Here is a 15,687-nt window from a genome sequence, read left to right on the forward strand (position 1 = left end):
ATGGGTTCGACCCTTTCTTGCCCTTGCTACTAGTTGAGTAGGATCGAGTTAGGTCTTATTTCTTGATAGGTTGACGACGTCCTATCACTTATGGGCAATTTTCACGGGAATTAATAACATAAAAAGAAGTAGTAAAAGTACATTGAAAATGTAAATTTACATGAATATTAAAAAAAGTAGAGAAATAAAGTAATAAAAGTACATAGAAAAACAAAATTTACATGAGGAAAGTTAAATTTGCACAAATATTGTTGCAAATTGGAGGGAATTTTGGTAAAAAAAAATTAATATTAATGATTGTTGGAAAAAGCAAATGAGGTGAACATTTTGGTACTAAAATTAACCAAAGGGGACTATCATTAAGGGACGGAGGGAATAATAATAACTTAATAAGTGCTCTGCACTACTGATATTTGCTATGCTTGTTGAGCCCTTCTTTGCTTTGTTTTGTTCTGAAACTCAAACGAACAAGGCTTAAACATGTAAATAGTACATCATATACTACTCCCAAAAAATGCCATTAAAATCTAATGTTTCACATAAAATAACCATTGTCTTGGTTTATTTTCATACTCCCTCATCCACAAATGAATCACCCTTTTGAGAAAATTTAATGGGAATTAAGAAAGTGAAAGTAAAAGTAGTAAAACTACATTGGAAAGTCAAATTCACATAGAGTTTACAAAAAAGGTAGAGAGATAAAGTAATAAAAATACATGGAAAAACATAATTTATATGGAAAAGATAACTTTGCATAAATATCATTGCAAATTGGAGAGTATTTTAATACAAATGAAATGATCATTTTAAGATTAAATTTTGACTAAAAAGTTATTCATTTGGAAAGGGAGGAAGTAGGATATATCATCTATATATATCCGATAAATGAGACAAAGTTTAAATAACGGAAGCGGCAATAATAATTATGAGGAGAAAGGTTAAACATAATAGCGAGGAACGTGGGTAACAAACGAAAGACATGATGTTGAAATCGCAACTTCCAATGTGTCAGCAAATGTTAGGCTCGTCACGGTCTTTCTGTGAATATAAGTTTTGCCTTACCACACCACGCTTTTTTCTCTCTCTCTTTTTTACCCCTGTAGTTCTAGTTGAAGTAGTAGAGAGTCCCACTCTTCTATCCTTTTGTCCTTTTTGTACACTACAATCTGTCCACTCCACGACATTTTCCTCTCCTAGCAGTCAGAAAATAAATTTTTCCAATTGTTTTACACTAAAGCATTTTTGTTCTTCCTCTTACACATTTTCAATTTATTTCAAATCCCACCATTATCTGCTTTTAAGCACAGAATTACATATATACCATCATCTAACTAATTTTAAATATAAAATTATATTTGTTCCTAGGAGTGATAATAATTTATTAAATATATATTTTTGATACTTTAACAAAGTTTTCATATATAGCTGGTCACATCATGTAATCAGGGTTAGTTTACCGATTGAGTAACCCCTGACTTAGTAATCCTTAAATAAGTAACTCCTGATCGATTAATTAACCCCTGAATAACTAACCCGGCCGCACAGAAAACGCGTTGTACATCTTTTATTAGTGGAGTACATTAATTACTTTATGTTTTATTTATTTATTACTTTATTTTTATATTGTTCGAATTTTGGTACTATTTACAATTTTATGGAATAATTAAAATTATTTTCAATAGTAAGTATATATAAAAAAATATGATCATGTAAGATCACGTTTTTTTTTTTGTTTTTTTTTTTTTTTTTTTTTTTAATAAACCAATTAATTCTTTCATTATATTCAATTTTGATATTTTTTTTTTTGTCAATATGTAAATAGAAATAATGATAGTTAAAGAAGTGCAGTGTCAAACATACACGGACAAAACAAAGTCATTTTAAAGAATTAGAGAAAGTATAAATTAAGATTTATAGGAAAATTACATGACAACGAATCACAAATGTTTTATTTTAATTTCAACATCTATTTAGCTTTTATGGCTATTTATATCATTATATTTTAATATAGGATTTCTATTTCTTGCAAATTGGACATACAGAGGAATAAGCTTTTTCTGACCTGTCAATTTTTTCAGCAGTAATGAGATAAGCATCTTGCATCATTGATATATCTGATATCATATACTACTTGGGTTCCTCGTTACCACAGCAAAATTGTACCAACAACTGAATGTCATGAAGACATTTGTCTTCATGTCTTGACAGAAGTTTTAATATATTTTGACTTATTATACTTCGTATTAACTAGGAGCCGAGTGACTAATTCTGGTTTAAGTTCCCTAAGAACAAACCATGTCCGTTATAAGTTCAAATAAATGTCAATGATTCGTAAAAGGATGAATAAATTTATCACGACTAACCAAAGTTACAACAGAAATTTAAAGACAAGATTTATCCGTATAATTTTAATGTGTATTTTTCGAATATAAAGATCGATTCTACCAAATTTTTCAAGAAGAGAAAAAGATTGCAGGAGAAAAGGAAAATAATGTTGCTAGGAAAAAGCCTTGGGACAAAAGAGATTAAAAAGGTCTAAAAACTTGTCGTTCCTGAAAATCGTCAATCCCCAAATAATGGGAACTCTACCAAGTAACAACTTTTGGTCCTGGTAAATCTGAGACATTCCATGTGATGCTGTAACTGTCTATTTTAGAGGAGTACTAAGAAAAAGTGCATCTGCAATATCATTTCTATAATAGCAACTAGCCAAACCAGAGACTAATGAAGATTTTATGATTCATCTGAAAGCATCTATGTTAGTAGAAAATAGTTCAGAAGTGCGAAGTTAATGCGCGAAAAGAAACAGATACTAGATAGATATAGCAACAAATTTTCCAACTAAACCATTAAATGTATCAGGAATTTGCATAATCCTTGGAGAAAATTTATTGGTAAGAAAATAGTGGTATGTGAAGATCTGACACTAAGAGGACCAAAATTTGGCTCAAATGTGCTCGTCCCACATCTGCCTCAATCACATAAGGGGGTCGGGTCACCTAGGAACAACAATAAGATCTACTACCTGTACAATTGCACTCGTATTTATTATTGCATCACCTCTATGATGCTTCTACGCTCCTACGTTATCGCTGCTGGAATCCATCAAGATTGTCAACCTCTTTGCTCGTTTTGCAAATTCACTGCACCATCATAAACAGGTTGGCACCATAACAAGTTAGTATTCTGTATTAACAATAGTGTTTTATGTTGGACATAAAGCCTAGGTTATGATCAATGAAAAAATCAACGAGAAGCAATTCCTCCCACCTGAATGGTTCATCTCCAACTTGCTTTGAAGAACCTGCACCATCTCTGTAGACTACACGGTTAAGCATATCAGAACTCTCAATACAAAACATGTTTGCCAGCCTGCTGCAAAGTTCTTCAAATGATTTCAGCAATGTTAGCTCAAGAGTACGGCCAACATCCTCCGACTCCATGAAAACCTTACAGTGACCAGTCTCCAGTTCTGAGTCCATTTCTGGGCGGTTGTCCTTGATCCATGGAAGTTGTTCCATAGAAGAGCGATCCTGGTTGTGTCCTGACCCTGAACCATCAGAGACATTACCTGCCTTGTCCACATTTCCTTCTGATGAGCCATTACCTGTAGGAACTGGTGAAACTGTGTCACCTGAACGACTTAGAGACATTTGCTGCTCTGTCAGTATTGGTTTTCCAAAGAGCACAAAATGATGTGGCTTTGTCACATCAGATTTCTTTATTGATTGGTTTGAGTTTCCCATAGTGAGCAAGCAAGAAATGTTCTCGTTGCTGCCGGGTTTTTGATAAGTTAATGAACTAGAGGGTCTATTGGGTAGAGTAGTAGTGGGATCAAGTGCTGGGAAGCCACCTGGAAAGAGACCCGACTGTAATTTACTCATGTGAAGATCGGACAGTGAAAGACCGAATTGAGCATGCCTGGCTCCCTGCATGCCAGCAGGAGAATTGTCGGGTAAACATCCGAAAGGGTTATTTGGCCCTAGGAAGTTTCCGGGAAATGAGGGGACCGGAAGTTGGCCATCCATGGGAAAATCTGGATGGTGAGGAAGTCTGAATTTCTTCCTTGGAGGGGAGAAGGGGGACAGATGAATGGCTGGCATATTAGATACTAATTCCACCAGCCACGGACTAACGCGTTTCACATTTTGCAGCAAATCTGGTTCATCCCATGTTACCTAAAACGGGTAGATCTAATTTGTCAGAGAATACTATAGAACATAACACAAACCAGAACTGAATTAGAAAAAATTGAAAACAGGGATTCGAGCAAAATGAGCTCTTTCAAAAGTCATTTCATGATAAAATGAAGAGTAGAAATCTTTGTTTTTTTTTTTACATAGTGAAGTGAACCCTGATGGCCATATCATAGCAAAATAGTAGATTACAGGAAAGCATATGAGCTATGGCTGGATAAAATGCATAAATTGAAGTCAAACACTAGAACACATAGATGATGTACATGCTTAGATAAAGTGATAAAGATTATCTAAATCCATAAGGCAACTTCAGTTTATCCAGCATTGTTCATATATATCTGTTTGCGTGGCTGTTTTAGTGAGGTTTTCAGTTTAATATTAATTCCCAATAACAACAAACTACCTGCCTGGGTACTAAACTAAGAGCTGGTTGTTGGCTAAGTCAGTTATTGTAAAGTCAACAAAACATATACATCATTGATAAAAAAAAATAACAAAGAAGATTTGCAAAATAAAACAAAGACTTCCAGCTCAAAGATAATGTTTTAAGGAATAATTTGTCCAATAGGATTTTAATTTCAATTATTACGGAAGACATTTGTTGGGCTGTAGACGTCCAACCAGGATAGGTTCATGAAGCCAGATTCTATCCTGAATTATCCTAAGACAAGGAATTGTTTATATTCAACGATTATATTCTTTTTCAAGTCAACTCACAACCAAGACATCAGTCATGATGTGTTGTTGAAAACTAAGCTATTGGTCTCTCTCAAAAGTCCCCTAACAATGGATTATTTGCAATGCAGTCGAAAAAGAATGTTGCTTGAGCATAAATTATAAACAAATCAAATTTAAGTCTGAGCAGATAATAGATGAAGAGAAAGATAAGCTGTGGAAGTAGAATTAGACCAACTTTTTAAATAAACAGGTTACAAGATTCAATTCTCTAAAAGGAATATGAACTGCAGTGATTTTTCCTAATAACACATATTTATGTAAGCACATATCATTAACACGTGTTTTACATATAAAACTTGGCTTTTAGGTCCAAGAGCATGGTAATAGCAAGGATAACAGTCACATACACAAAAAAGAAATACGCGTACCTGAAGAAGCCTCCAAGGTGAGTCAGACCAGTGCATAGGATCAGCAACCTGAACTGAGGATATGGTGCCCATGAACCAACTTATCCGGGAAGAGTCTTCAGTTTCAAAGGGCATCTTGAACCTCATTCCTGAACACCAACGAACTTGAAGTGCTGCCTTTACATGTCCAGCCTTCACGACAAACTCAGGGGTACCAGCTCTAGGGTAGTAAACAACTTCAAAGGGCTGCCCTTTAGCAGCATAGGTTGCAGCTTCAATAACGGACTCCATCATCACTTTCCCCTTCCCCGAAGCATTACCACCTGAGTTCAAACCAACACCATTACCATTTCTTGAGATCCTGTTTTCATCCTCTCTAAGAAAAGCTGAGAAAGCACCATAGTTCAAAACAGTGGATCCTGGGTTCCATCCAGAAGTCGAATCAAGTCCACCCCCGAGTCCCCTCTTTGCTCTCCGAATCCCAACACACAAGTCCCCATTTTCAGCTCTTAAAAACACAATCGAGTCCCCAGCAATAAGCTTCTTAGCATTCACAAATGTACTCCACCCTGTAGTTAATAAGTGACGCCTAGGGGTTCCTCGATATATATGCCTAAATTTCCAGGGCTCGCCATGTACATCCTTTGCAAGAATGTTCTGAACAGGTGGATCTGCTGAGTAATCTAATCGCGGAAAGATTGTTTCTGCACAATAGCGAGGGACTGAAAACCCGCCTCCGTTATTGGCATCAGACTGAGTCAAAGTCTTAGCAAACGAAGCAGGCTTATTTTCTTGCACTTCAGCACCATGAACTCCAACATCTTCATCACTATAATCAACCTCATTAGTGACAGGATTCAATCGAATCTTCGCATAAACCTCATCCGTCTCCTGGTCAGCTAAGTACCGTATATCCTCGACTCTACACAGAACATACGACGGAATTCGTGGGAAACTCCTAAAATCCACATTACCATTAGCATGTTCAATATGCCCTTGTACAAAGTAATAAATCTTAGCATTCACTGGTGGCATTTGTACCATTCCTCCAGCACAAGCATGCCATAATTGCGAATCTAAACAATTATCAGCCTCTTTTATTTTCTCCTTTGGATCCATAAACGTAATCATGGCAGAATATTAAGCACAAAAACAACACTTAATCAACCTAACTCCAACACCACCTTACAACACACTTCTTAATCAATGCTTTTTCTGTCAACACAAAAACAAAATATTCAACAAAACTTCATACATCTGATCACCAATATATATACCATAAAAAGTGAAAAAAAAAAATAAATAAAAAATTATTCTGAAATTATTTTTAAAAAAAATATCACAAACAATTAATTTTCTTACCTCGATAGGCAGGTCATCTATGAAAAATTCAATTAGCGGTAATATTTCTTCTCTTGGCTCGCGAAAAAAGGTAAAATCGGACAATAACACACGAACTTCATTAGGGAAATTAAAATTAATCAATTAATCCCAAATACACCTCCAGTTTGACTCAAAATTTGAGCATTGCCGACAAATTCCACCATTAATTAACTGGAAATACATAACAAAGAGTTGTATATATTTTGCAGTATTAAAGTTATACCACCTACAAAACTATCTATGAAATCTTCTCCTTAAAATCGGAATTCGAGCACAAAAGCCTCGAATTCCATTTATACAAGATTGATTTGAAGAAATTGTTTCGGCTTGGAAGTCGAAAGAAGAGCAAGATCTGCACATAATTTGTTGTTAATTTTTGGTGGGTATCTCGACTTCATTCGAGAATTTGTTAGAGCTTGAGTTCTGGGTACTTAGTAGCAGCAAATGAAACAGAGAAACTCCATTGAAAAGCAAAGATGAATTTTGTTTTTCTGAAGAAAACCTCAGTTGTTTTTTCTACTGAGTTTCTCTCTCTACCGACACGGCCGTAACTGGGAGTGCTAATTTCTCTCTCCTCTGTTGTCACTTTCTCTCTCTAAAAGTGAGTTTCTCTCTCTAGAAGTTGGGAAGATTCATTCAAATGGAAGCTTTGGATCATGGAAAAAGGAAGACAGGAACAAAAGAGTCCAAATAGCTGCAGCAACACTCAGCACAGTTGTAAAAAATGCCTTCTTTTTTTCTTTTTTCTAATAATTATTATAATTACAATTAATTAATTTTTTTTATGAAGTTTAAGTAAGTACGAAGTATACTACTTGTATCAATTTTTTTTTTTTAACAATACTACTTGTATGTTGTATCCATAAAAATATAATAAATTAATAAAAACTTGTAAATTGCTCATACACTAGATTATTTCCGTGCGATGCACAATTAGAATTAATTTTTCTTGTAATTTATGTTTTGTTTCATTACATTGTATATGAATATTAGAATTAAATATAAAAATAATTTACATTTAAGGAAATTAAAAAAAAAATTAAAATGCACAACCAAACATCAAACAAATTAGGTATGTAAAAGTGTGAAACTATAATTTAAGAGAGAAATTTGGTTAATTGAATTTTATATAGACATTTATGTATTGAAGTCAAAGTGTAAATCAATAATAAAAATAAAAAATATTAATAATTAATCTGATGACATCACACAAAGAAATTGGAGGGAAAATTTTTAATGTAGGAATGACATGTAGGATAATTTGAGGGTTGATGATATTAGCAATGTTTTATTTTAGTAATAGTTAATAGATTATTCAATATAAAAAATCAAGGTTGTCTTAGTTAGTGGAGATTTTTAACCCAGTTAACTTCGTGATAGGGTTTGATTCTCATTTCTAACAAAAGGAGTATCTTGAAAGGAGAGGGTAGGTTTTTCAATCTCTTGTCTTTATCTATTTATTCATATTTTTATGGAGTGGATAGAATACTGTGATTTAGGATTATTAGGGATATATGTAACTGAGTATAAAATTGAATTCCTCTCTTTATTTGATGGATAAGGTTTTTAAAATGAAAAGATATTAGAGGTTTATCATGTTTTATGTTGTCTATCAGCATCACAAATATTTTATTACAATAAAATTATAGGAACAAATTAAAGTGAAAATAAAAAGTAAATATAGCTTAATTGTATGAAGGTAAGATATATTTCCTATGTCGTAATATATTTTTCATTTCTGTATGTATAATTTTAAGACATACCTTTATCCATCAATATCTTTAATTATATATTTATAAAAATTATTACAAAAAAAAAATAAAGTGATATTACAACTCAATAAATATGACGGTCAATTTAAGGGTAACTTTAACAATTGTTGTGGTAACTTTAACACCTTTAAGAATAACTTTTAATTTGTAATGAGTTTGATTGTATTTTAATGTGTAATTTTCTATGGATACATTCTAAGAAGGCTAATATGATTAATCTAATACATTATAAGTATTTCTTAAGGATAAAATTTATGCTTGGAATATGGTAACTTTTAAATACTTTTAGGGTACAGTAAATTTAATTCGTTTTATAGTACAATAACTTAATGAAAATCTGCCTTAATCAAGAATTTGTGTTTTCAAATTACACATTACATAATTTTTGTATATATTGATGAGAATAATTGGTCAAAATTTCACAAACAAATGAGAACTATATTATGGGATAGAGAGAGTACTAATATTATCCGAGTATTACATTATTTATTATTTATATCTTTTCTTAGCACTCTACTCTAGTCCAATCTTTTTGTTCTACTCTTTTTTTTTTGGTGTTTAGAGAGTCATAAGGGCGGGTGATGAGAATCGATCTCAAGATTTTTTAGAACTGGGAGGAGAGCTCTAACCACTTGAGCTATCCCTCACTCTCACTCAAATTTTATTTTGGTATAACATTATACCATATACCCTACCATATATACTAGCTACTTCGTATATCATATTACCCTTCTAATTAGACTTACAATAATAACACTTTTTTCATATACATCCTCTCTTCATTTTATTAAAACAAGCTAAGAAACACAAGGCAATGCGTGTGTGAGAAAAATAAGAAACCTTTTAGGCTCTATACTCTTCTTTATTCTACTTAACAAAAAAAAAATTAAATAAATAGTTGGTGCAAATTTAAAAACTGTTGATAAAAAAATAATTATTAGTTAAAAAAAATGATATTAAAAAAGGGAATTTTGATTTTTACCAAAAAAAAAAAAATAAAAAAAAAAAAAATTACCCGATATTAGCTTTTACCACCTACTATTTTTGTTTATTTCATTATACCACCACAAAAAACAATTTTGGTTTTTTACCATCTACCGTCAAGAACCTTCCGTTAAATATAACAAAATTAAAAATATTCTTTGATTTTCGTGTCAAAAACATGCTTTCTACAGGTTTTAGGGGTCATTTTGGTGCTTAAAGAATTGATTTTAGGTCCAAATTGACAAAAAATTGTCGAAAGTGCATCGTTTTGCATGTTTCACGCAAACCGATGTATTTTTAAGTAAGTAAAATGAGGCACTTTTGATTTTTTTTTTTGTCGATTCGACCTCAAATCAAGTCCTTTAGAGCCAAATGACCCCCAAAAACCTCTAGATACCATGTGTTTGGCACGAAAATCAAAAAATAAAAATCAAACCATTACATTTAACAGCTTTTCTGACGGCTGGTAGTGAAAACCAATTTTTAGATTTATTTTGTGATGGTAAAAAAAATGAAAAAAAAAAATTAGAGTAGGTGGTTAAAGCTAATATCGAGGGGGTTTTTTTTTCTGGTAATTTCAAAATAAACTTTTTATTTTTTTGAAGAAAATTTCAAATAAACTATAAAAAAATAACAATTAATGTTATGATGGTAGCTAAAAAAAATTAAAAAAATTAAAAATTTAAAAAAAGGGGTAATTTGGAAAAATAAAATTTATCATCCAAAACCCCTCTTAACTTTATATATTAAATTATTATTATGTTTTTTTACAATATATTAGATTATTCTTATTTACCCACTTTTTTTTACATTTTTTCTTGCTTTAATTTTATCTTACACATACTTACATTTTTTTAAATTTTTTTTTTAAATTGCGTATTTATGATAAGTAAGTATTAGATTATAGAACAAAGGGAGTACATAGTACTATATTTCAAAATACCGTCTTTTTTAAAAAAAAAATTGTTTTTTTAAAAGTTTAATAATTGTAGTAGATAAAATTACGTATCAGAAAAATATACAAATTACATATTTGAAAACAGAAAATCAAGACAAATTTAACAAATTTTTTTGGATGACCATGTTTTATTTGAAGTATATATAAATATATATAATAATTCGTTCAAAAGTTTTGTGTACACCCGATTTATAATAATATTAGTAGTAATATACATCGAACAATTTTAGGGTGACTTTATTTTAGCCAATATACGGTAAAAGATACTATCAATGTTACCGTCCTCTCTAGCAACCTAGGACGAAACATGCAGATGGATTTTTATTACGTTTATTTTACTCGGATTGTGATATGCAAAAGGATAGAAAAATTCAATTTGATAATATTTTGAAAATATATTGTACTTTCTTTTGGATAACTTTAAACATGGTACCTCCTCCATTTCGTAATAATCACAACGATAGGTGTTTCGGGGTTTTCCGATGTCCTGCGGGAGAGTTACAACTCCGAGACTGGAACCGTGCGTCTGTACCTGCAAAACAACGGAGACTCCGGGTGTTGGGAGCTCCGCCTCCGACGATCAAGTTAGTACTTGCTTTAGGAGTAATAAATGCAGAAAAAAGGTTAAGAGTTTTCTCTAGGTGAGAGTAATTAATTGACGTGATCCCCTTTAATGAGGATTAGTAAATGTATTTATAGTCTTGGGATGCATGCTTGTCTTAGGTTTAGGTCAACCTAGAGCTTCTTGGGCTTCCACAAGACTTTGGGCCTAGGTGGCCGGTTCCTCCATTTGGCATGGGGGAGGACACGTGTCGTGTCGTGATTGGTCCATGGTGGACTGATCAGTACCTAACACGTGGCAGGCTCCTGTTGGCCCACGTGGCGAACACATGGCAGAACCTGATTGGTTCACTTGTCAGGTGGTGACTGGTAGGGAAAAATCCCCTAATCATTTGCCCCTCACAGGTGGCATGTGACTGTTTATATGTCACCTGTGACAGGTGTCGGCTTGTAACAGGCGACGACCTGCTACAGGTGTCGCTTGGTGAATGGCCGAAGGTTTTTCCCGCTCATTTTTGAATTTTTGGAAGTGACCCTTCGACTTCTCATCTTGCCTATATAAGGGCGTGTTGACTTCAGATTTATTTTCACACTTGAAAACTTTTTGAAAGAGAACACTCGGATCCCTGATCTTGCTCTGACACTTTGGATATTAATAGCCTACCGCCTGATTTGTCAAGCCGGCTGATTTTTCATATCTCTGCTATTTACAACGTCACTTTTTCAATTATTCAGGTAACCGTCTGTTCTCTTACTTCTCTTTTTTATTTATTTTGAACTATGGTACCTCGAAAGCACCCGGCACGACCTAGGGTAGTGATCAGTCGGTCACTAGGGACGGCTGAATCTAGGACTAGGAGTGTCGCCTGCCCCTTTTCGGACCAAACTTTGCCCTTTATACATAGCCCGACTGTCTCTGTGTCTGTGCAGAACACGATGGCTCGAACTAAGAGAACTGTCAGGATCACCAACTCTGATGGCTCCTCCTTCTATGTGCCGGTCAGCGAGACATCTTACTAGGCGCCTGATGCTGAAATCAACCAAAGCGGCTCTGTCGCTGAAAGCTCAGAGGAGGGAGCCAAGGTATTCCCTACCCATTTCACTGTTGACTTAGCCAGTCGACAGTTGACCCCTACAGAAGGAGAGGGGTCGGTCCCTTCTATGAGAAACGAGGAGTCGGACTCTTCTAATAGTGAGTCCAGCACTAGTTCCTCAAGCCATCATTCCCTGAACTCAAAGGAGAGGCACTCCCAACTACACGAGTTAAGACTCTCTCATGCGGTTGAAAAGGGGGACGAATGGTCAGAACCATCCGCCTCTAATAGGGAGTTAAACACTGCTAATTTATGCCATGTCCCAAAGGGCCACATCAAGGTAATGAAAGAAAAACTGGACTCCTTCTTATCGGACCATGTGATGGGTCCAGATTTTGATTTATTTGTGCCGGATGTTGAAGATGCGGTAGTCTGGACTGAAACGATCAGTTATGGGGACACCTGTTTTGGTTGCTATGAGGCGGCCATTAAGGCGGGGCTTCGATTTCCCCTGCATCCAGATGTTCAGAAAATCCTCGATGGGTACGAGGTGGGGTTATGGCAGCTAGCCCCTAACTCTTGGTTTAACATACTTGGCTATGTGGCCGGATGTGAAATTCACGGGGTGGAGCCAAATTTTGAGGCGTTCACCCATATGAACTACTTGAGTCGGACCCCCAAAGCAAGCGGTACCGGCTGGTACCAGCTATCAAGCCACAAGGGCTTTTTGATGACGAGAGGGAAAGAAAATAAGTGGAAGGACTGGAGGAACACCTTCTACCTTATCCAAACCTCTGATCCTCTGTTGAACAAGCGGTACAACAGATGGAATAGGAATCCGCCCCTCCTTGCGGGCGGTGCTGCCATGCCGCCTGTTCCTCGCAAAGCGAGGGAAGAGATCCTGGACCGAGGACTCTTCAAGGTGAAAACACAACTCAACCCTGCTAGTGGGGAACGACAGAAGGTGCCCCTACACTGTATCCCTAAATTCAAGTGGGTGTATGACGAATACTTCCTAGCCGCCTGTGGCCTGAGTAGTCGGGTCTCGAGAGGTAGTCGGCACCTTGCTCTTTTTAAGCAGATGTGGTTTTATTCTTCTTAACTTTTCTAACTCTCGGTTTTATTTTTCAGCGAAAGCTATGGACAGTATAATTGCTTCTAGGAAGGCGACATCCATGCTAAGAGCCGCAGTAATGGGCAGTCCAAAGCCCTCCACCGAGCCTTCTTCAAAGGGGTCGCCCCAAGTGAGTTCAGACTTCTTCAAGTCTGTCTTCTTTAAACTTTGTGTTTATTAACATTCGGCACCCATTTTTTGCAAGCGGGCGCTTCTAAACCTTCCTCCTCCCACCAACCGGACTCAAAGGTTCGGAAACTGACAGGTGGGAGTACGCCTGGTTCAACCAGGAAACAGGCGGCTGACAAACAGCCGGCCAACCCCCAATCTGGGGGTAAAACTACTCAAGTCCCTAGCCGGCCCCTAAGAGGTACCATCCGGCTTCCTAATTCATTGATTCATCTCTTTGTTTCCTTTCATCGTGCTGATGCTTTACCGTTTGATACAGGCGGTCATCAGGGACCGGACTTGGTCGAAATGGCCAAGTCCATGGTGAGAGTCGTTCCTCTTGAGGAGAGGGACGCGGTCCGGGGAGTCGGTAACCTGGACCTTGATGGTATAATGGGTCTCCTCTCTGAGGTATACTTCGTATTTTTGTCGTTGCTTTCCAGGACGCCTGTTTTTTATCTTAGTATCTGACGCCTGTTTTTGTTTTATAGTTCCTGCTCCGAGTAAACGGCCTTCGCAAACCAATTAGTGCGAAGAACAAAGAGGTAAAGGCTGCTAAAGCCATGGCCGCCTCTGACTGTGACAAGGCAATGTTTCAAATTGCCCAAAATGAAATTTTGACAACTGATATTATTTATTATCAGGCGCAGGCCACTGCGGCGGTCCGCACTGAGTTGGAGGCGGCCAAGAAGAAAAATACGGAGCTGGAGGCCACCATCAAGACCCTCCGAGAGCAGCTGGAGCCTCTCAAGCATACTGCGCACCTAAATGAGTCTTTGCTGAAATCAGTAAACAATCTCAAAAGCCAGTTGAAGGTCTAGGAGGCGGCCCTCACCAAAGAGTTGACGGCCAAGGCCAAAACTGAAAAGATGGATATGGTTAGGTCTATGATGGAGGACCTAGGCAAAATCCAGAAAATGACCTGGTCCCGCCTCTTCCCAAAGGCCAATTATGCCTCATAGGAGAAGAAATTCAAAGCTTGTACTGAAGAGTACAATCGAAGAATTATGGAGGCGGTGGCTGCGGCGGATGAAGCGTAGGCGGTCAGCGAGGAGGAAGAGGTGGTGGTCGCCCTTGACCCATTGGAGGTGGAAGTAAACAAGGATCCGGCCCTTGAAGGCGAATCAACTAGGAAGGATTCTTCGAAGGACCAAGCGCCCATAGTTGACGTCGATCAGGCGACCGTTAATACCGATGCCCCTCCAAATGCTTAAGCTTTTATTTTTTTCAACTTTTTCTTCAGCCTGCGTGCCGTTTATTTTTGTCTCTTTATCCGGCCAGGGGGCCGGGGTACTGAATATTTTGCCGGTCTTTATGGCCGGCTGTTTATATGATTTCGGCGACCATCTTTTTGGTCGTCTTTGCTCTCCAAATTTTGCTCTATGCTTTATTTTGCATAATTTGCTAAGTGTCGTACCGACTGTTTTGGCTAAATTTATAAGCCGAAAGTTGCGAACATGTACAATGTAAGGACTACCTATGCCCTTGGACGACTGGTTGTCTTAGTTTCAGGTTAGGCGATCAGTCGGCCATTTACTCAGTCGGTCCCTAACATATTTTAGTGAATACGTTAGGTTTTCTTAACTTGAAACAAGTTAGAAAGGAAAATAGAAATAGTTCTTGAGTCCTTGCTTGCCAAAAAGCAGTCGACCTGTGAACCAACTTTTCAAACATGTTTGGTTTAAAGAGAAATCATCTTAGTAGGGTTTGGGTACGAGAGCTCTGGTTCGCCTTTAGGCAGGCGAACTTTTCATACCTTTTGAATCCTGACTAAGTATGAGAGAGTGATTATGGGTAATCTTTGAGGTTACTCACTCGTCATGTTTATGCTTGAGTAGTAGAGGCACTAAGCGGCGTGGGCCGGCTAGTCCCCTTGATTCACCAATTTTGTTGGTTATTTACTCAAGATGCGATAACCTAGTAAGAATAGGGGTTTGAATGCTCCTGTTTAAGAAATAGGCAGTCTATTCAAAAAACCTGTTAGATTTCGAACCAAGTTTTAGGGAGTGACTATAAGTTAACATTGATGTTACTTAGTCGTCGTCACTTCTGTTTGAGTAGTGGAGGTACCAGGCGGCGGAGGCCGGCTGGACCCCTTGATTCGCCAATGTTTGTTGCCTATTAACTCAAGAGGTACCGGCTGTACTTATCCCAAGTAATATAGTTGGTTATCCGACGCGGATGTTAACTGCTAACACTCATTGGATCAGTGAGAGTTATCCTTGTCTCAAAAACGGCCACGCGATTGTCTTTGTGGACAGTCGTATAGGTGCCGTGTAATTAGTTTATAGAACAATGTTCCACCCAAAAGGGAGCTGATCTCTGCGACGAATTTCATCCAGATGGATGCCGCCGGACGCCTGCTATGATGTTGGGACAGGTCGGATTAGTTTTTAAAAGTTGGATCAGTTGGCTGGGCGCCTGGTCTG

At 36.7% G+C, this 15,687-nt stretch overlaps 1 protein-coding gene across 1 annotated transcript; it reads right to left on the minus strand.

Moving 5' to 3' along the window:
• Positions 1–2,792: 2,792 nt before the first annotated feature.
• LOC110697561 (auxin response factor 18-like) lies at positions 2,793–7,354 on the minus strand. Its single transcript, XM_021874932.1, has 4 exons — positions 6,647–7,354; positions 5,306–6,499; positions 3,271–4,178; positions 2,793–3,143 (listed from the first exon to the last, which is right to left on the minus strand). The coding sequence occupies exons 2-4, from the start codon at positions 6,413–6,415 to the stop codon at positions 3,074–3,076; spliced, it is 2,088 nt and encodes a 695-aa protein (XP_021730624.1). The 5' UTR covers positions 6,416–6,499; positions 6,647–7,354; the 3' UTR covers positions 2,793–3,073.
• Between the last annotated feature and the right edge of the window lie 8,333 nt (positions 7,355–15,687).

Source organism: Chenopodium quinoa, unplaced genomic scaffold (assembly GCF_001683475.1).
Source record: "Chenopodium quinoa cultivar QQ74 unplaced genomic scaffold, ASM168347v1, whole genome shotgun sequence".
Taxonomy (NCBI): Eukaryota; Viridiplantae; Streptophyta; class Magnoliopsida; order Caryophyllales; family Amaranthaceae; genus Chenopodium; species Chenopodium quinoa.

Coding starts and splice junctions, on each gene's coding strand:
- LOC110697561 (XM_021874932.1), bottom strand. CDS start 6,415: ATGATTACGTTTATGGATCCAAAGGAGAAAATAAAAGAGGCTGATAAT. Junction 4,179..5,305: donor CACCTTGGAGGCTTCTTCAG/GTACGCGTATTT, acceptor TACCCGTTTTAG/GTAACATGGGATGAACCAGA. Junction 3,144..3,270: donor GTTGGAGATGAACCATTCAG/GTGGGAGGAATT, acceptor ATGATGGTGCAG/TGAATTTGCAAAACGAGCAA.